We start from the raw sequence: 22,132 nt of genomic DNA, 5'->3' as shown, positions 1-22,132 counted from the left end.
ACAAACCTTATTCATCAGTGTTCTTCATCCGCTTCCTCTCCCATCTTGCTGTCATTAACTGGTATTGTATCGTGCAGTGAATGGACTCCTAGAAATGGAGAATGATGATTGTCATAGAGGGTTGCTTTTTGTTTGGCTCTGTGGAAATTGCCAAAGTTGTCCCATTTTTACTTGAAACTCAGGTTGATACCTTTTTAATATTAAGTTCTAGGGAAAGAACTTGTTTCAAAAGATGCCTGTCTGCACACAGACCCCAGAGGCCAGTCTCAGCTGTCGTGCCTAAGGCACCATTCACCTTGTCCTTTGTTTGAGACAGGTTCTTTCACTCACCTAGAGCTGGCCAGATAGACTGGGTGGCTAGCTAGCCAGCAGTCCCCGGCCATCAGCCTGTCTTTGCCTCTCCAATATTGGGACTACATCATGCCACCACACTGGCTTTTTACATGGGCTCTGGGGGTGAAACTTGGGTCCTCATGCTTGTAGGGCACATACTTTACTGACTGAGCTGTCTCCCCAGCCCCGAGACACATTTATTTATCATGATTTTTGTAAAGATACATTTATTTTTATGTATATGAGTATTTTACCTGCATGTATGTCTATGTACCACGTGGGTGCTGAGAATAGAAGCTGGGTCCTCTGGAAGAGCAGTCAGTGTTCTTGACTGCTGAGCCATCTCTCCAGCCCCTAAATCATTATGAAAGACTTTGTTTTGGGTGTTTGTTTTGTTTGTTGTTGTTGTGCCCCGCCCCACCCCACCCTAGGGTCTGTCTGTGTAGCCATGACTGTCCTAGAACTCGCTCTGTAGATCAGGCTGTTCTTGAACTCAGAGGTCCACCTACCTCTGCCTCTCCCAAGGGTGCTGGGACCAACAGTGTGCACCACCACCTCCTGCCAGGTATTTTGGGGGTTCTTTTGCTTTTTGTTTTTTTCCTTAATTCATATTTACTTGCGTTTTATCTCTGAGTTTGCTTTCCACCCCTATAAGATGTTTGTGTTTTAGGACAGGTTCTCTCTGTGAAACCCTTGCTGTCCAAGAACTTGCTTGGCCTGGCCATGACCTCACAGAAGTCTGTCTACCCCTGCATAAAAGTGTGTGCCACTATGCCTAGCTTTTTTTTTTTTCCCCTTCATGAGTTTTAAAAAATAGAAGCAATGCTTTGATAATTGTTTTGGAAACTCAAAGTTTTTGGGCTTTTTGTTTGTTTGTTTTGTTTGCTTTAATTTTTTAGTTTTGTTTTGGCAGTTAATTTTGATGGCTGTTTTATTGGTTTTTTTTTTTTTTTTTTTTTTTTTTTTTTGGTTTTTCGAGACAGGGTTTCTCTGTGTAGCTTTGCGCCTTTCCTGGAACTCACTTGGTAGCCCAGGCTGGCCTCGAACTCACAGAGATCCGCCTGCCTCTGCCTCCCGAGTGCTGGGATTAAAGGCATGCGCCACCACCGCCCGGCTCTTATTGGTTATTTTTATTACTGCTGTGACCAAATACCTGACAAAAAGCAACTTGAGGAAGGAAAGGTTTGTTCTGGCTCACAGTTTAAGGACATAGTCTTCTGTGGGAGGGAGGGAGGGAGGGGATGTGAGACAGCTGGTCATGTTCTCTGTAGTCAAGAAGCAGAAAGAGATGAGTATTGGTGCTAGTGTGGCTTTGCCTTTTCTCTTTTCCTCACCCAGGACCACAGCCCATGAGATGGGGCTGCGCACATGCAGGGTGGGTATTCCATTCTCAGTTAAACCTCTTAAGCACCCTCATGGACATACCAGAGCTGTCTTCTAGGTGACTTAAATACCATCAAATTGACCACTCACCATTTTGTCTTATTAATGGAGTCTTCATTTGTCTAGAAATGTAGATTGAGGTTCCTAATGTTTGCAGTTTTTTTCTTGCTTCCTCCAGATTACCCCATCTTACTTACTTTATCATCAGCCTTTATCTCTCCCTACCTTATATCCATAGTGGGGAACTTGGTTCCTGTTGGGGGTCTGTGGCTTGTCCTATTCCATGTGCAACTCCCACCTCAAACACTCAAAGAACATGCCCTTTTTGTTTCTGACTGGCCTCTTCCTATCAAGCCAGCTACTAGCAGACAGTGCCAGTTCTTATTTCTTTTACAAAGACTTTCCAGGTTTATAGAAGGATGAAATGTTCCCAAACTTGGAACTATAAAAATAGAGCTAGTAGAAGTGGAAGAAAGGTAGATGACTTGTGAACTAGCCTTGGCTACAGAAGCATTTCTGATTATAACTGCTGAAACTAGGAATAAAGGTTGAAGCGAATACAGTAACTGAGGGGAGAGCAAACAGAATTGCAGTTTTGTAGGAACATTAGGCCTGGGGCTGGAGAGATGGCTCAGAGGTTAAGAGCACTGGCTACTCTTCCAGAGGTCCTGAGTTCCATTCCCAGCACCCACATGGTGGCTCACAACCATCTGTAATGAGATGTGGTACCCTCTTCTGGTGTGCAGACAGAACACTGTATACATGTTAAATAAATAAATCTTAAAAATGTCCAGAAGTTCTAGCTGGTTTTGTGTGTAGTTTCCAGTTGTATTCTTTTTTTAAGTAATTTTTATTTTATTTTATGTGCATTGGTGTTTTGCCTACATGTATGTCTGTGTGAGAGTATCAGATCCCCAGGAACTGGAGTTACAGACAGTTGTGAGCTGCCATGTGGGTTCTGGGAACTGAACGGTCCTCTAGAAGAGCAGCCAGTGCTCTTAACCGCTGAGCCATCTATCTGTCCAGCCCCCAGCTGCATCCCATTGATACAGTTCTATTCTGTCAGTCTGATCTACAGGTTTCGTTTTGCTGGTTGATTCCTTTTTTGAAGTTAGGAAGCTAATTCTCCTCAATTGCCTCTGTAGTTTTTATTTCTATCTAATCTTTTCTTCAGAGCTTTCAACCAGAACCTGTATACCCTTCATCAAGTATTATGGTCTGTTTTCTGCAGGACGCACATTTCCATGAGTGCATTAAACTTGGTGGAGTGGAGTGGAGTTTTAAGTGGCTAAGATATTTTTCTGGTGACTGCACTGCCCTAGCAAGGTGCTCCTTTGCCCTGGAAGGAGATGGAACCATAAATAGGTGTACTCCCTGGGAGTTGAAAATATTTTAGAGACAGACTTGGAACAAGCTACATGGGGTAGAGTGAACCAGGAGAGAATCTCTTTAGAACTGTTTCAGGAAGAGAAAGTTTGGAGGCGACAGAGAGGAACTAGATAGAGAACACGGGGATAGAACAGTCTGTTAGAAGGATAGTGTGCCAGCCTCTTCCTTTGTGTTGGTGGGGTGGTGTCAGATGGCCAGGTGTGCTTTTCAGTACACAGGCTACATGAGCATGCTTAATGTTCATCTTGGTACCTGGAGTTTAGCAGTGATCAAGAGATTGAATGTCCTTGGTATCTCAGGGGTCATGACACATTATAGTCATGGCTGTATCTACAAGGTTTAAATGCTTATATTCTGAGCTGCTGTTAGGAATTAGAGCATTGGGGGAACCCCTGGGATTCTAGATCGAAATAATAGTTCAACTTGTTGCACAATGGCAGGTCAGGCAGGAAGACATTTGCTGATGATACTCCTGTACTAGAGCTTCCTGATGAGGAGGTTCGGGTGGGCTTGATAACAAGTACCCTGTGCAGAAGGAAAGGGAGCTACAGAGGTGGCTAGAGGAGAAGACCTAGCTTGCAGACCCTGAGGCCCAAAGATACTGATTAGGTTCACAATAGCAATTGACTAGATTAGGATCCCAGGTTTCTCAGAAGGCTCAGAAAAAGGAAATTAGCGGCCTCTGAGAAAAGAGTAGAAGGAAATGATTTATCTTGGGGCTAAAGGAAGTGAAACCTGTAGAGGTTAGAAATTGATGGTCATGGTTACAGTAGTATATTTCTCAGTCAGTGTGCTAACCATTACACCGTGGAACTCCCTCTATAGAAGTATATTCCTGCCTTTTCAACTGCAACTTAAAATCATAAATTTGACATTGTCACCCAGTTATAAGGGTGTCCAAAACTGAAACAAAAGTTTCCAACACCTTTATTTGCATTCCAGGCCAGCGTTCCTGTTTCTTTTTTTTTTTTTTTTTTGGTTTTTCGAGACAGGGTTTCTCTGTGTAGCTTTGCGCCTTTTCCTGGAACTCACTTGGTAGTCCAGGCTGGCCTCGAACTCACAGAGATCCGCCTGGCTCTGCCTCCCGAGTGCTGGGATTAAAGGCGTGCGCCACCACTGCCCGGCGCGTTCCTGTTTCTTAAGAAAACAATGTGGGTCATGGCTCAGTAAGTCAATCTCATGAACCAGTGGTTCAGTGCCCCTGCTTTGAAAACATTGCTTCAGAATTGGTCTGGATGAGGCGATGACTGCTAGGAGAGAGTATGCTGGCAGAGTGCCCAAGACTGATTGACTGGTCCTCAGCAGGTGCTGAGGCATGGGGACAGTAGTTTGGGTCACGGTGACCAGCACTTGCTTCCTGGCATGTCCAGGAGACAAACAGGTAACCAGTGCTGTAGAGGTGAGATTACAGATGATCCCGTTGGACTTTGGCTACAGCTGTTAGGTTTTTAGGACATCACTGTCCCTGCATGTTAAGAATTGGGGGTAGAGTGAGGTTGTCAGTCAGTGTCAGGAGTTTGTCCTTAGTGTGTTTAAATCCCTAGGTTCAGTCCCTAGCACTTCAAAGAAGAGGGGTCACTGTGCTCTGGAACGATTGTGTTCCAGATGTAGTACGGTAGTTGTGATGTGATGGATACCCTACCACTTGATCACCTGGTTAGTAGAAGAAAAGACAAACCTGCCCTACCCGTCATAGCCCAGTGAACCAGTAACATGTAAACTGTTAGTAAAGAGTGCTAGGTATGAGAATGGAAGTATTTGAGTAATTCTATGTTTTTTAGGAGAAGAAACGTAAAAACAAGTTCAAAATTAATCTAAAAACAGTTAAGTGGTTATATAAATGATGTACATTTTATGATAATCACAGAGCATGAGATTTAATGACAACCTTGAACATAAACCTTTAGAGAAAATAGAGTGGAATACTTGCAATGCTATTTTATTATGGCAAAACAAATGAACAAACCAATGTGATGCCCTGATCTTGCCTAATGAAAGTTAAGAAATTTCAAAAATAAATAACACTGTTCTGTGGTTTTTAAAATTAAGAAAGTTGTTCTATTGGAAAGAGGAATATATGTAAGCCTGCTGTGGACAGGGCTGGCTCTTCTCAGGCCTCTGTAACAGGTGCTGTTGGTTACTGAATGGTTTGGCCCTGCCCTGCAGATGTGCGCATTGATTACCTAGTGGTTTGGCCCTTGCCGTGCAGATGTGCGCTTGTCCATACATGCACTCCTTTTCTGTTACTTCAGGTCACTCTTGGGTTGTTTTCTCAAAAAACCTTGATGAATTGAGTTTCTTCTCAGGTTGTACAAATTTAAAGCATGACCGTCTCTACAGACTCACCTTTGGCAAGTAGCTAGTGTTTTTAGAATCTACATTTAGTAGAGACAAAAGCCAAAGTAAATCCTGGGTATCGTGGGGGGAATCATAAAAGGTGGTCATGGTGAAGAATATAATTTTTTTAGTAACTGCTAACATACGGCACACAAAACTTGACTTTTCCTGAACACTAAACTGCTGTTTCAGAGTGTCCCTGGAAGGCAGGGAACAGTACAGTAGTGGGGCTGAGAGTGCTTGATTTGTTGAGTGTTGTGATTTATTGACAGGGATGACTGTTCTGTGTTGACAAGTAAAGATTTCTGTGACAGTTGTCTAGTGTTCCACTTTCTAATGAAGACAGCAGAACAGCTAAGTGTAGCCTTCCTGTCTAGGTGTCAGTAATTAGTAATCTCCCTCTTAGGAGGAACGTCCAAGGGAGGAGAGACCCAAGGGAGACCCAGCTGCTCACAACTCCACTTCTGCTAATGAATAATACCTTTCCTCCAGGGGCCAGTTGGAAGGAGAAATTTAATTAGCACCCCAAAGAGTGAGAGTTTAAATTCTGTTAATCAGTTGACTGCTTAGGAGGACAGTAATTGACTGTTCTTTGTTGGGATTTTGGCTAGACTACCTCATTTGCTATTACCAGAATCTACCTCATTTGCTATTACCAGAATGACTGTATTGTATCAGGTTAACTCAGGTTAGGATACAAATGGGGACTTCTGAATATGCAACAAGAATTGTATTGGTTTTTTTTTTCTGTTTTGTTTTTCGAGACAGGGTTTCTCTGTGTAGCTTTGCGCCTCTCCTGGAACTCACTTGGTAGTCCAGGCTGGCCTCGAACTCACAGAGATCCGCCTGGCTCTGCCTCCCGAGTGCTGGGATTAAAGGCATGCGCCACCACCGCCCAGCAAGAATTGTATTTTTTAAATTGAGTGTCTCTTCACACTGGTCAAGATGCAGAGAAATGTTCTTAGAGTGTTCAGCCATAAATGGGATATCTGTATCACACTGTCCCACAAGGCTAAGGAACATCTGAAGGAGAGGGCAGAAAGATTTAAGAGCCAGAGGTCAGAGAAGACTGGTATAAAACTGTCTCTAGATAGCTAGGACCTCTGCACTCATGAACTCAGCAGCTGCGGTTGCCCAAACAAGACCTGGACAAGATCAAGCCAGTCAACATTCTCTCATGAAACACACAAATCCCCACCCCTAGCCCAGGAGCTCTTGACAGCTGATGGTTGCTAGGGGAGGGAGAGTCAGACTTTTTTTTTTTAATTAAATGAATGTTGTCCTAAGTAGGTTGACCATGCTACTGTGAATAGCCTCATACCCATGCATATATGGGCAGCACTAATTAGACTCATGTTTTCGTTTCATTTTCTTCTTTTTTGGGGTGGGGGGGTGTTCCTTTTTTTTTTTTTTAATGGAGTTTTTTGGGTTTGGTTTTTTTTTTTCTTTTTAGTTTTTCAAGACAGGGTTTCTCTGTGTAGCTCTGGCTGTCCTAGGACTCACTCTGTATCCCAGGCTGGCCTTGAACTCACAGAGATCCACCTGCCTCTGCCTCCCAAGTGCTGGGATCAAAGGTGTGTGCCACTACCGCCCAGCTTGGACATGAGGTTTTAGTGTTTGTGTTCTTTTTGGTCCCCCCCTCCCCCCAGACAGGGTTTCTCTGTGTAGCTTTGGTGCCTGTCCTAGATCTCACTTTGTAGACCAGGCTGGACTCAAACTCACAAAGATTCACCTGGCTCTGCCTCCCGAGTGCTGGGATTAACGGCGTGCGCCACTGCCGCCCCCCCCCTTTTTTTTTTTTTAAAGGACATGAGAGGAGAATGAAGAGAACCTAGGAGGAGTTAGAAGGTGGGAGGAGGTGAATATGATTGAAATACATCATATACATGTACAAAACCCTCAACAAATAAATTTAAGATGTATGTAACTTTATATAGAATAAGATTTATTTCTTTAATCTATACAATGTTGTGCCTACATATATGCCTGCACACCAGAAGAGGGCACCAGACCTCATTATAGATGGTTGTGAGCCACCACGTGATTGCTGGGAATTGAACTCAGGACCTCTGGAAGGGTAGCCAGTGCTCTTAAACTCTGAGCCATCTCTCCAGCCATATATATATGTATGTATGTGTGTGTGTGTGTGTGTGTGTGTGTGTGTGTGTGTGTGTGTATACACACATATGTATATTTTATCTTCTTTCTGTCTCCTCTCAGCCTCTAGAATGCTGATTACAGGTGTGCATAACCACAACTGGTTTTCTTCCACTATTTTTAATCTAGACTTACATCTAAAATTGCAACGACAAAACTTTTTAATTCTCCTTTTATTTTTAATTTATAATTCCTTTTCTTGTTTGTTTGTTTTGTTTTTGTTTTTTGAAACAGGTTTTTCTGTGAATGCCTGGCTATCCTGGAACTCCCTTTGTAGATCAGACTGGCCTGAGACTCAGATTCGCCTGCCTTTGCCTCGCAAAAAGGCTGGGATTAAAGCCATGCGCTGCAGCTGCCTGGCTAATTTGTAATTCTTGACCATTTAACTTTAAAGAGAAAGCAGTATCCTCCGCTTCTTTCCTTCTTTCCATTTGTTATGAAGCATATAGACTGCCCTCGTCCCATCTTCTAAAAGGACCGAACGCACCCTTCAGAGGCTCCTAAGAAGTGTCTTGAGCAGGAGGACTGGCTCAGCAGGTAGAGGCAGTTTTCTGCCAAGCTTGACAAGCTGGGTTCCGTTCCTGGGACCCACATGGTGGAAGGAGAGAACAGCTACCCCAGGTTGTCTCTGACCTCCATGCAAGCACTGGCATGTGCATTCCTGCACTTGAATACATGTGTGCACACGCACACACAAATAAATGTAAGTTTAATTTTTTTACACAACCTTTTCCTCTTCATTCTTTCTAATTCAACTTCTCTGACTCTTAAGTAGTTGGGTTAGATGTAGATGTACATGAGTAAGAATTTATTATTCCCCCTTGGGGGGAGTGCTGGAGCGGTGGCTTTGTGCTTGAAAGTACTAATTGCTCTTCCAGAGGAAGAAATTGATTGCCAGTACCCACATGGCAGCTCAGCAACCATCTGTAACTCCAGTTCCAGAGGACCCAACATCCTCTTCTGACCTGCAGTCATAGATAGGCCTGCAGGCAAAACACTCATACATAAAAGAATGAAATTAATTTTTAAATAACTTTTTTATTGATTCTTTGTGGGTTTCACATCATGCATCTTGATCCTACTCTTCTCCCTAGCCCTTTGCATCCCCACTCTGCCCTTGAAACCTCCCCCCAAAGACAAAACAAAATAACATTTAAAAGAAAAGAAAAATCTCATTGTGGAAGCTGTAGTGTGACACAGTGAGTCACACAGTATACCCTTTGGTCCGTCCATACAGCTTTCCTTGCAAGTGTTCATTGCGATGAGTCAGTGGTCTGGTTCAAGGCCTCTGGTCTCTGCTACGCTATCAACACTGGGCCCTCACTGGGGCTCTTCTTGGATATCCTGCCCTTGTCCTGTGTCATGGAGATCCTGCAGCTTTGACACTGCAGGATTGGCCCCTTCATCTGCTCCAGCAGGTCATAGATGGGGTGGATGTTGGGGTGGGTCAACTCATAGCTCTGGTTCTGGCCCTGGAAATTAATTTTTTAGAAAAGATATTTTTTCTAATTTCTCAGTTTTGCTTACATAAGGGTTTTTTTCCCCCTTGTTGTCTTTGTTAAAATATTGGCTAAAATTTTCCTTAGGTTCTTGTTTATTGATAGCATGTCTAACTTGGTCTTATTTAGACACAGTCCACTTACCTTTGTAGTTCCTGAGCTTCTGTTGTATCATGAACAGGCCGGTAATTAGTAACAATAAATGCTAATGAAATTGTTCCGTTAAACTGTCTGAATGGAAGATATGAGGACTGAGCTTTGATTCATTCATTTAGGAATGAATGTCTGCTGTATATCAGGCCAGTCTCAGTACTGACTGATTCAGTCATTGTTCCAGTGGTGAGAAGAGATGACAAATAGCCACAGGACTGTTAGGGAACAGGTGCCACCTTAGATAGGGTGGTTTGGGCATGGCTTCCCTGCAGAACTGACATTTATGCTCACAACAGAATGACAAGAATGAGTCATACTCTCAGAAATCTGAGAGAGGTGATGGCTAGAAGAAAAAGGTCAAGGCAGCAGGAGCTTGGCAGAAACAGAACAGTGCTGACTGGACCTGAGAAGTGGACTTGATTGGCAGGCCTGGTTCTGTGGGCCATGGTGGAGTTGGGAGTTGATGCTGATGGCCGTAAGGACTGAGCTGCTGGTGAGGAGTCAATGAGTGCCAGTGGGGAGGATTTCTGTCCTCCAGTACGTGGGTGCTGTTTCTTACGATTCATTTCCATTTTATGGCTCCTTCGTGTGAAGTCACTCCTCAGCCTGGGAACTGTGCCGCTCCGAGTTCGATTCGTGGAGCACAAACTCCACCCTGCCTGCAGTATAGGGCGGAGTTGGGATACCTCCTGAAGCTGGAGTTAAACCTAGCAAGCCTATAGAGCATGTGCAGGATGTTCTGGAGCATGAAAGAGAGTTTGGCAGTGACATGAACAAGCCCACAGTTGATTGTTGTCTCCACCAGTTATGGGCCCTGTTCTAAAGTGTTCCAGGAGGCATGAAGGAAGCACAGAGAGGAGGAAGAAGGTCGGGTCCTCAGTCTTGATGTGTTAGCATAAAGGCTCTGTACTGATGATCCTGGGAAATTCAAAATAGTATTTAGTTGGGCATCCCTAGACCTGCTTCAACCATTGGAACAGGATTCTATGATGAGTATTTTAAATACAACGCTTCCCCCCCCCCCCCAGAATACTCTTTAAAAGCTGATAACACACGCCGGGCGGTGGTGGCGCACGCCTTTAATCCCAGCACTCGGGAGGCAGAGCTAGGCGGATCTCTGTGAGTTCGAGGCCAGCCTGGGCTAGAGTGAGTTCCAGGAAAGGCGCAAAGCTATACAGAGTCTCAAAAAAAAAAAAAAAAAAAGCTGATAACACTCTGGGCAGTGGTGGCATGCACCTTTAATCCCTGTACTTGGGAGGCAGAGGCAGGCCTGGTCTACATAGTGGAGTTCCAGGACAGGCACCAAAACTACACAGAGAAACCCTGTCTCGAAACACCAAAAAAAACAAAAAAAGGATATGAAAATAGAAGGAGACAAAGAGGAAGGACCAGCAAGAGGCGAGGAGAGGACGAGAGTGGTGGGAGGTATGGGTGTAATCAAGTACATCATGTACAGAGTAACATGAGTGTTGTGACTCTGTATACGGTTTTTTGTACATGGTTTTTCAGTTAGTGTACACTAGTAAAAATATAATTGGAGGCTCTGGGGAGACCGCTCAGTTGGTGAAGTACTTTCCTTGCAGTTCAGTCCATAGCACCCACACTTTTGGGTTTTGTTTTGGTTTGGGTTTTTTCTTTCAAGGCAGCTATGATGGCAAGCACTCGTGATCCTGGGCATAGAGAAGTAGAAGACTGGTAGAGCCTTGGAGGCCATCCAGCCAGTAAGAACAGCTAGTCTACAGAAAGAGAAAAGATGGCAGCACTGAGGACAACGTCCAAGGCTGTCCTTGGGCTTCTCCAGGCCATGTTCATGTACACATACACAAAATCCAAACTTGTTAATCACTGAAATGGAAGAAAAATTTACAGGAATTTCCCCTTCCCCTCCCCCCCTTCCTGTTTTGTTTGTTCATTTAGTTCTTTATTTAGATTTACATTTTTAGATGTGCGAGTGTTACATGTATGTATATATGAATGTATGTATGTGCACCATCTGTATGCCTGGTGCCCACCTATAGAGGTCAGAAGATGGTATCCGGTCACCAGGATTGGACCTCCAGGTAGCTGTAAGCCTTGGATGTGCTAATGCCGGGACTCACAACTGGGTCTTCTGGAAAAGCAGCCAGTGCTCTTTAACACTGAGCCGTCTCTCCAACCCCTGTTCCTTTGTTTTAAAGAATTTCCCTTAACTATCCCGTGTGCTTGTTTTTAAGTAAAACTCGTGAATGTCCAAAAAATGTTCATATTATTATAATTTAATTGATTAGTCTCATAAAGCAAATTAATTAAATATATTTCACCTTTGAAATTGCTCTGATAGGTGTTAAATCTGATCCTTCAGTTTATTCATCTATTAGAGTGGCTTTTTTAATTTTATTTTTTATTACATGTATGGGAAGGAAGAGGAGTTACAGGCAGTTGTGAACTACTCAGCATGTGTAGTGAGACTCACACTCAGTTTCTGTTCACATGGCTCTAATCACTGAGCCATCCCTCTAGTCCTAGAGTGGCCTTTTTGTGAAACAGTTAGTTACCTTTATCCCTGTATGCAATAATTTTAAACTGTTCTCTTTTACAGGGAAGTCCTCATTGACAATTCAGTTTGTTGAAGGCCAGTTTGTTGACTCCTACGATCCAACCATAGAAAACAGTGAGTATTGTTTTCAGATACTTACGAACTGAGAAAACATTATACTATTTGTATAGTCTTAAAGGTTTGGGTTGCAGTGGGTCATGTGTTAAATTTATATTTCTCCAATGGGAAGTTAAAGAAAACTTCCAGAGACTTTACTCAGTGTACCCTGAATTCTTTTTTTTTTTTTTTTTTTTTTTTGGTTTTTCGAGACAGGGTTTCTCTGTGTAGCTTTGCGCCTTTCCTGGGACTCACTTGGTAGTCCAGGCTGGCCTCAAACTCACAGAGATCCGCCTGGCTCTGCCTCCCGAGTGCTGGGATTAAAGGCGTGCGTCACCCTGAATTCTTTTTTATTCAGTTCTTATGATGTCCTCTGACATGTAGAAAGTTATATCCCAATCAGTAGGAATCTGGTCCTGTACTGGAACCTTCATATACATAGTCAGCATCAAGAAAAAGGACTTGAGAGCAGTTTTATTTTTATTCCCACCCCCTCCATTCAGCAGGAGACCTTTGTATAGATGTCAAGTTTGAAAAGAATGAAAATACTCCAAAACCTTGTACCTTGAGGAGTACCCTGCTCTTGGGGTCCTTGAAAGAGGCTGCTGGGAAACATGCTATTCTAGGATCACAGCAGGTGCTGCAGCTTTGGAAAGAAATTGTCTTTGAGTCTGTTGCATTTCATATCACATGCAGGAAAGGGTACACACAGCCAGAACCAGGCACAGCCTTTACTTTGTTGGCTTCGAGATTCATAAAGATTCTCGCTTGGAAGCTGGGCGGTGGTGGCGCACACCTTTAATCCCAGCACTCGGGAGGCAGAGGCAGGTGGATCTCTGTGAGTTCAAGGCCAGCCTGGGCTACAGAGTGAGTTCCAGGAAAGGCACAAAGCTACACAGAGAAACCCTGTCCGGGGGGTGGAGGGGGGGATGCTCACTTGGGTCTGTGCTGGTCATTAGCACATCCAGAGAATCTGCTTTGTTGGAAGCTCAGGCTGTTCTTTTTCACTGTTAGAGCCCCTGGTAGAATCTGGAGCCAACATATCAAGCACTTGAGACCAGACTTGCCACCAGAAGTATACAGATTTAAACAGGAGTATAGCGTTGGCATGTTGTATGGAAGCAGATTTAATAGCTAAGTTCATAAGATTTAGGGTGTTGGCCTTCACCTCCTGAGCTTGCAGTAGAAACACTGAGGCACCTTGACTCTCAGTAAGACTGAGAGTCTATAGGCCACAAGGGCTTAATGTGGAAAGAGTATGAATTTAAAGTTCCAGCATCTGAAATGTGGGAGTTTGGATGGGTTTTCGGGATGGTGGGTGTTGATTGGGAAGGAGAGAGAAAGAGTGTGTTTTGTGATGGGTTTCACAGTGTTTGTTGCCTGGGTTCCAAGTTAATCTCTACCTCCTAGCTAATTGCATACTACATGTGATCCTTCTGAGCAGTTAGGAATGCTGGCACATGGCTATCACTCCCAGCTTGATTAGTTTAAGAGTGTCACTGTCACACTTTATTGTGCCTTTGTGTTTTTCCTGTTTTGGTGTTCAGCGGTAAAGACATCATCATAAAGATAAATTCAGTGTTTATTTAGTAAAGTCTGCAAGCAGGAGCAGAAATGTTTATCAAATCGAATACGCCTTGAGAGTTCATGGGACATATTTTGTCATTGAGTTCTATTTACTATACCTTCATATTCTTAACAGAGTAGAAACCTTTATTCCATTCCTCCACTGTTTGGTAAGAAAGCATTGTTTGGTGATAACCATGAACTTGAAAAAGCGGAAAGCTACATAGTCAGAACTACATATTGAGACTTGATCTGGGTGGGGGGGGGAGATCTGGAAATAATCTAGTAATTATTTTATACTTATCTTTATCATACAGACTAGGTTAATAATAGTAAATATTCAGCAGTGGCACATTCTGTGACATATCACTAATAAAAGAAAACGTTGTCATTTTCAATAGTTAGGATAAAGGAAGAATTCAACAAAACTGTTTTCTTGTTTTAGAGAACAGACCAGAAGTACACCTTGTACAGATACGGTTTCTTATCTCTTCTGTAGTGTTAACCTAACAACCTGATGTGTACTAAAGTTGAGGCATACGGTTTGCAAGTGAGAACAGGAGCAGTTTATAATCTGTGCCATCTCAGAGACAGTTGGCACTCTTATTTGTGGTTTGGATTGTTTGTTTGGTTGTTTGAGACAGGATTTCTATGTGTAACAGCCCTAGCTGTCCTAGAACTTGTTTTGTAGACCAGGCTGGCTCAAACCCACAGAGATCTGCCTGCCTCTGCCTCCCAAGTGCTGGGATTAAAGGCGTGCGCCTGGCTGTAGTTAAAAATTCTGATGAAGAGTCTCATAGCCAAGCATGGATTGCTGATAGGTCTCTGTGGGTGTGAATTAAGGATGCTTAACATATCTTAGTAACACTGTCTTACTTTGCAAATGCCAAAATTTTAGAAACGTTGCTTTTGTTAACGTGAGACTTCACTAGTAAATAGCTATATAAGCCTACTTTCAGGCTTTGCCTGGTGTGCTATCTTTGTGGGGAGAGGGTGGCAGGGGGGAGGGGGGTGAGACAGTCTAGCTGTATAACAGCCTTGCTGGTCTGGAACGCTTGCTCCTCTTGCCTCTGCTTTCGGAGTTCTTGGACAGGTAGGTGCCACCATGCACAGCTTCCTTGTGTTCAGTTTTACTTGTTATTCACAACATTGCTAGCATATTTTAGACTGACTGCCTTCATGGTTTTATTTTGATAAATCCTTTTATGATTTCATATATGTGTAAAATGTATTGGTCATTTTCATCTCCACTATCCTCTCCCCTCCCCCTTGATTACTTTGGTTGGTTTGTTTTGATTTTTGCTTAATATAATTTCTGCCTGGTTCCATTTCCGTAGACTCAATACCAGGTTCTGTGTTAGTTGCACAGGTCTCTCTTCTTCACTGAGACATCAGTTCAGGGTCAGAGACTTGGAGCATCCAGGGCATGTGGGACAGTGCTGCTGGTACAGCAGTACCCCGGAGGTAGTGCAAATAAATGAGCTTTTGTTTCGGTAATCTAGTCAAAACAGTTGTGTCATACCTTGTAACAACTACAGCTGTTTAGTTCTGAGTAAGTGTAGCTGGTTTTCTACTCACCAGCGTTTCTTGCATAATTTTCCTCAAGCCTGGAAACATGATTTTTTAATTCTAGCTGAATGGTTTCTCACAGGTATATGTCGCTGCCTCCTGGCTGACAGTGATTGAAAGCTCCTGCAATGCTAAGTGACTTCAAGTCAGAGGTCAGAGTAGAACTCTTACAGAATAAATGAATTATTGTTGTTGTTTTGAGACAGAATCTTACTGAGTTGCTCTGGAACTTGTTATGTAGACCAGGCTGATCTAGTCTGCCTGCCTCTGCCTCCCAAACTCTGGGATTTTTAAACATATGTGGCACTACACCCAGCTTTCAGTGAGTTTATATTGGATATTTTCCAAGTTGAATTATTCTTTTCATCTCATTTACCTATTTACCTTGATGTGACCATTTCCAGAAAAGGGTCAAGGATAATGTACAGTCTGTGAACTTGCCCATCAGCCCTGCTTGCACTTAGGAGAGGGTAATACAGATTCCCTCCCTCAAGCACTTATGTTTCCATGGAATCCCCTGCCTTTCTCTTTGTCACTTAGTTTTCTGAATCATTTCCATTTTGTCTCTTGCTTTTCCTTTCGGTTGCGAGACATGCTGGGGCCTCTTTCTGCTGTGGAAAGGATAGTTTCTGCTGCTGGGCCTGTATTGTGTGGGCTGTATTGTGGGGCTCCAGATGGTTACAGGCTAAGGTTTGTTGCTGTGGGCAGTCCTGTGTTTGGAAGCCTGTCCCCTTGAAATTCTGAATTGACTTTTCTTATCCTTACTGGGAAAAGTGACAAATTGCTTGGATCTTTAAGCTGGGAAAGAATGGTGGTTTTCAGCCCAGAACATCTGTTCCATTGCTACATTACCTGTCAGTAAATTGTTGGGGTGTTTTGTTTTGTTTTGTTTTGTTTTGTTTTGTTTTTTTAATGTACTAAAGCTTCTTAGCACTTCAGTTACTACTAGTTCTTTGTGCTCTGACACCAGACTCCCTACGAATTAATGGAAGATTTTTGTGGTTTTGGTTCATTCTAGACTTGAGGCTTTACATAGTGTATTTCACTCGTTCCTAAGAGGAAGTGCTCTCTATAGAATAGTCAGATTGTTTTTATAAGATGTGAATTATTGCTGACTGCAGTTCCTCTGGAAAGGATTCAAGGCTTCCCTGAGCTTGATTTTCATCAGCAATTCCTAGCAGGCCAGTGGAGGAAGGAGACAGTCTGTACAGTTCAGAGCTTGTTCATTTTCCATTAATGGGAACTTCTGGCAAGATTATTAGGGACTCAGTTTGATCAGTTGTCATTCATTGTTCAAACTTGTAAGTAATCCAGAGTTAATGTATGTAAACTAGTATTTTATTCTCCTTCCTTGTAGCTTTCACGAAGTTGATCACAGTTAATGGACAAGAGTATCATCTCCAGCTTGTAGACACAGCGGGGCAGGTAAGTGACTCAGGACCCCTGCAGCAGCAGCTCGGTGTCTGCCCAGCAGCATCCCTCCTGAATACTCGGGTCTCGGGCTGTGGGTACAGCAGAATGTTAATGTGCTGTCTGCCCAGGCTTTGTAAGACCTCAGGGTACATTTCTGAGGCATTGTTTCTATATCAGAACTGTTCTAACTATATTGTCAGCAGAGTGAGGGTTGATACTACAGAATAGTGGTTTTTTTTTTTTACTTTAATTATGCATTAAAGAATCATATCACTTCCCTCCCTCTGGCCCTCCATATGTATATTTTTTTTACATTAAGAGAAAAATCAAATATTTTCCAGGGAACTGACGAGAAAGGTAAAGCTTACTTCCTCTTGTGAGGCCTTGAGCCAGGACATACCAGATTGGTTAGATTGTGTGGTGGTCAGATTTAACTGTTGATTTGATTTGATGAGTAGTTACCAAAAACCAATTCTTGCATTTCCCCCTGCACAGAAAAAAGGATACTCAGGTTAATCAGTGCAGCACTGATGTATGGAATGCATTGCTAGGGGTACTGACTGGGACAAAGGAGAAAGAAGAGCACTCCAGGAAACAGAAAAGCCCTTTGACAACTTAGCTGCCTTGTTTCCATGGCACCCAGTTCTGCCTTTCCTAGAAACCATTTTGTTAGACTGAATTTGTCCCTGTTCACTGGAGAGGGGGAGTATAAAGAGGCCGGGCTTTCAGCTCTGACGCTTCCTGCCCTTGCAGCAGAGTCGCCGAGGGTCAGGCCAGCGGGCGGGTGAGTGGGCTAACCTCTGCAGTGTTGAGTGGAGGCATTTTATGGGACCTGGGCATATTGAAATGGACCTAAAATAATGGGACACGTCCTGTGCTTAGAAATGAATTCCTTCTGCTTTGTTTTGAGGTAAGCATAGAAGGAGGGTGTGGAGCAGGAGATAGCTGAACTAAGTGCTGTTAATACTGGAGAAACCTAGAGTTTCTGTTCTGGAAGAAATAAACTCTGAATGTGTGTGCCTCTGAACTTCTAGAGAGCACTGTGGCATGTGTGATCAGTCAGAAACTAGCGGTTCTCCTCCCACAGACCCATTCTAGTCTTTGAAAGAACAATGGCTTAGACAGTATGACTCTCTTAGAACTAGTAGGGGAGATCCCTGAGTAGGGATTGGGTCCAATTTGAGGGGCTTCTCTCTGTCCCTAAGGTTGAATAGACACTTTACTCCCTGAATGAAGACATATTTAGTATGAGGGAGACAGCCACTGATGTTGCTGTAAACCAGCTTTAAACTTAGAGTCCTGGGCAAAAATGTTTAGAGTGAGACTCTGACATTACCTGGACCTCAGATTTGCTCTTGTATCTTTGGAATCTTTTTTAAGCCACTGGAAAGTGGGGGCTAAGTCTGTTGCCCCACTAAGAAGCTTTGAGTCAGGTGGAGCATGTAGCACACACCTTTAATCCTAACACTCAAGAGGCAGAGGCAGATGTGAGTTTGAAGCCAGCCTGGTCTACATAGTGAGACCCTGTTTCCAAAAAAAAGGCTTTGAGTCCTGATTGTTTTTAGTTATTCAGTGACCCGAAGACAAAAGATGAGTTTTGCTATGTCTACTGCTTTCCTGGTATTAGCCTGCACAGGATGGTTAGATTGAGGTTTCTGTAGCTTAATATTCCCTCAGACCAAAGGGTGCTTTGCTGTAACTCAATTGATAGGGGCAGTTAAGCAGGGCTGGGGAGGAAATGTCATCCTGTGGTTTTCTGAATCAACACAGCTGCATTCTTCTAAGGAACTGCTTTGCTTTAGACATGACTGTACATCAGACAGTCTTAAGTGATTTTAATGGTCTGATAATGCAGGTAATAAAACTGACAGGATCCTAGGTGAGGGATGGATGTGTGTTATGTAGTTCAGAGCAGTACTTTCTCAGTACTGCCGTTCTGGTGAACATCCAGGCTTGATTACTTTGGATGATTGTTCTCACCTTTGCTAATGTTAATAGTCTTAAAGGTTACATTCAATGTGCAGTTCACAGCAGTGAAACGTGGCATCTCCAGCTGGTCTGCCCTTACTCCATAGAAAACCTAGAGAATGAATCTCCTGCTTCTGGCTTCAGGATGTTCAATTCTGGGGGTGAGGCTGTTAGTAAATAGTAAGGACTGATGTTAAAAAGACATGTTCTTTTTATTTTTTTGTACTATTTTTATATTTTATTTTATGTGTATGGATGTTTTGCCTACTTAAATGTCTGTGCACCACATGCATGCAGTACACACAGAGGCCAGAAGAGGGCATGAAACTGGTGTTTCAGACAGTTGTGAGCTGACAAAGTATGTGCTGAGAATTAAACCCTGGTCTTCTGGAAGAGCAACCAGTGCTCTTAATCACTGAGCCATCTCTCCAGCTCCCCAAAATCACATTCTTTAAAAATAATCTGTAGCCAGGCCCACTAGTATGCATTTGTATTCTCAGCTGCTTGAGAGGCTGAGGCAGGATCACTAGAGTTAAGGACCAGCCTAACAAGACCTTGTCTCAAAATCATCATCATCTAATAAATTTACACAGTAGTCTTCATATTTTAGGAAAAATGCATACCATAAATATTCATAATAAATAGCAAGTACTTTTTACTTTGTAATTTATATCACTACAAATACGTCCATGTATCAATAACAAGAATGCACTCTGAAAAGTAGGGCTTTGGGAGATCTCACCAATGTTGTTATGTAGTGGGGGCTAGAGAGATGTAGTGCTTAAGAGCACTTGCTACTCTTCAGAGGATCTGAGTTTTATGGCCACATTGGATGGTTCACAACTGCCTGTTAACACTAGTTGCAGGGGATCTGACACCTTCTTCTGGTCTCTGCAGGTAGCTGCAAAAAGTGATGCATTTAAACTCATACCGGCATACAAGCATATACACAAATAATAAATCAGGGTTTTTAATTTTATTTTTAAGAATTATGTGTTATATCTAGCAGGACATAGTAGTGCATACCACACCTTTAATCTCAACACTCTGGAGGCTGAAGCAGGATAGTGAAACTGGCCTCTAAATGAAATAAATGTGCAGATGTTACACATAATTGTGCTATACTTTCATACCACTAGAAGCACAGTCTTCTAAAACGTCCGGCACTACTACAGATAGAATGTAGTGCATTGTGCTTCAACAGTAATATCACTAGGCAGTTGGGATTTTCCAGCTCAGTTATAATTGCTTTGTGGTTCATTGTTGACCAGAATGCCATTATAGTACATTTGCACACTACATGACCATCACTGTGGCTTAATTGTCCAGCTGAGGAGAATAATGAATGTGGTTAATAAAACTTGCTTAGTTTAAGTTTGCACGAAATATTTTGGTTCTGTCTAATTTTGAGATGAGATGTTTTAGTAAATCTGAACTATAGGCCATGCCTGACAAGCCTATAATCCTGATCCTAAAGAAATGGAGGCTGCAAGATCAGGAGTTCAAATTAAACCTGGGCTAAATAGCAGATTTGAGACCAAACCTGGGCTACATTGAGACCCTGTCTCAGAACAAATTGCGAGCTATAGAAAAGTGTATTTAAAAACCTAGAGTAGCTGGGCTATGGTGGTGCACGCCTTTAATCCCAGCACTTGGAAGGCAGAGGCAGGCAGTTCTCTGAGTTCAAGGCCAGCCTGATCTATAGAGCAAGTTCCAGGACAGCCAGGGACACACAAAGAAACCCTGTCTTGAAAAAACAAAACAAACAAACAAAAATCCAAAAACCTAGAATAGATTCATTTGACAGTTTTATGCCATAACTAAATTTATCATTAAAAATTGTGTTTTGCTGAGTGGTGGTATCAGGCATACTTTTAATCTCAGGGCTTGGGAGGCAGAGGCAGGCAGATCTCTGTGAGATCGAGGCCATCCTGTTCTAAAGAACAAGTTCCAGGATGGCCAGAGCTACACAGAGAAACCCTGTTTTTAATTTTTTTTTTTTTTTTAAAAAGTGCTTTAAAAATATTTATAGTTGCTGGGCAGTAGTGGCACACACCTTTAATTCCAGCACTTGGGAGACAGAGACAGGCGGATCTCAATGAGTTTGAGGCCGGATTCCTCTACAAATCGAGTTCCAGGACTGTTAGACAGAGAAAGCCTGTCTCAAAAAATATATATATTCACCAACAAGGTAAATAGTAAAACTTAATTAAGGCACAATACTGTATTATATGATGGATATGCAAGTACAGTATTTACCAAAAGTGATAGATCTCCATTATGGAGGTTATTCCATAAACACATAGCTCCTGGTGATCACATGATAGGCAGCTATTAGCTATATCATAATTATTGATCTATTACGTTGTTTCAGTATTGCTTCTACAACAGCCCTGCGTTGAACATGCCAATTGTGGTAGCCGATGACTATTATGTACGGAAGGAGATCTTGTGTGAGTGTCAGTGTGTGGGTGTTAGTAGGTGTGCACGAATGTAAAGGCCAGAGGTTGGTGTTGTGTGTCTTCCTCAATTGCCCTTGAACTGTCTTTTTAGGTGAGGTCTCTTATTGAACCTCACACTCGAGGATTTGGCTCAACAAACTGGCCAATGAGCCGGTGATCTGCATGTCTACACACACACAGGCTGGCACTGGGGTTACAGGTGCACTCTACTGCACTGGCTTTTATGTAGGTGCTGGGGATCTCAACTCAGTTCCTCATGCTTTACAAGGCAGGCACTTTCCTAGCCAAGCCATTTTTATCTTTAAATCTTTGATTCCTATATAGAGTACATTTTTGCTGAAGTACAATTAAGAGATCCAGCTTAATCCAGAGAAGGCTCTGTACTTGTATTTGCACATTTTGTGTTACTTTTTATCCTTGCTGATTTGAAGGGCACTCTTACTGTGTACATAATTCCCATATATAATTGCATCTTTTTACATTTTTCCTGTCTGTTCATTCATTCATAAGCCAGTATGAGTTAGCTAATTACTGTAGCTTTATGTGTTCATTTATATGCCTGCAGGATTGTTCCTTTCTCAAAAAAATTCACTTTGTATTAGTCTGTTCAAATGTTAACTTCGCATTAATTATTGACTGTCCCGTGATCCTGCATATTTTCTTAAAATCATGACACAAGTCTTTTGGGACCATTGAAGATTTTCTTTATGAATCAAACACTTTTTTTTTTTTTTAAGATAGGGTTTTCTTATATAGCTCTGGCTGGCATATAGAACTTTGTTTTCTTTGATTTAATCTCTTTAAGTAATACATGAAAAACTTATAAAGATTGTGTACTCTGCTCTATGAAGACTACTCAAATGTAATTAATTTTTTTCCACAGGATGAATATTCCATTTTTCCTCAGACATACTCCATAGATATTAATGGTTATATTCTTGTGTATTCTGTTACATCAATCAAAAGGTAAGACTCTAGCTGCTTGCTTGAGTTTATTTACTATGCATAGACCCTTTTAAAGGATTATACTGGAATTAATAGTAACAGAGTGGTTATTACACTAAATGTGATTTTTTTTTTCTTGTGAAGCAATCAGATTATTACAGGGAGTAGAATCCTCAGTAAATTCCGTTACACTGATAGAATAAACTCTGTTTACTTACCTGAGTGCCTAGATGGTAACTATGTGAACTGAACTTTTTTGCTATTTGAATGGGAAATAGTGACCTTAACTGGTTTATGTTTTGTGTATTTTGCTATATTAATATGGA

The 22,132-nt window shown here is 42.3% G+C and overlaps 1 protein-coding gene across 1 annotated transcript in view; it reads left to right on the top strand.

The window, feature by feature from the left end:
* The window catches only part of Rheb (Ras homolog, mTORC1 binding), a 50,798-nt gene that overhangs the window by 18,093 nt on the left and 10,573 nt on the right, over window positions 1–22,132 (top strand). Inside the window, exons 2-4 of the mRNA XM_059257743.1 lie at window positions 11,830–11,901; window positions 16,376–16,443; window positions 21,745–21,827. Of these exons, the coding sequence (XP_059113726.1) occupies window positions 11,830–11,901; window positions 16,376–16,443; window positions 21,745–21,827 (223 nt within the window). The remainder of the gene's footprint in view (window positions 1–11,829; window positions 11,902–16,375; window positions 16,444–21,744; window positions 21,828–22,132) is intronic.

The sequence above is a fragment of the Peromyscus eremicus genome, chromosome 3 (assembly GCF_949786415.1).
Source record: "Peromyscus eremicus chromosome 3, PerEre_H2_v1, whole genome shotgun sequence".
Taxonomy (NCBI): Eukaryota; Metazoa; Chordata; class Mammalia; order Rodentia; family Cricetidae; genus Peromyscus; species Peromyscus eremicus.
The sequence above is the reverse complement of the archived record's forward strand: the minus strand, read 5'-3'. Positions and strand labels throughout refer to the sequence as shown.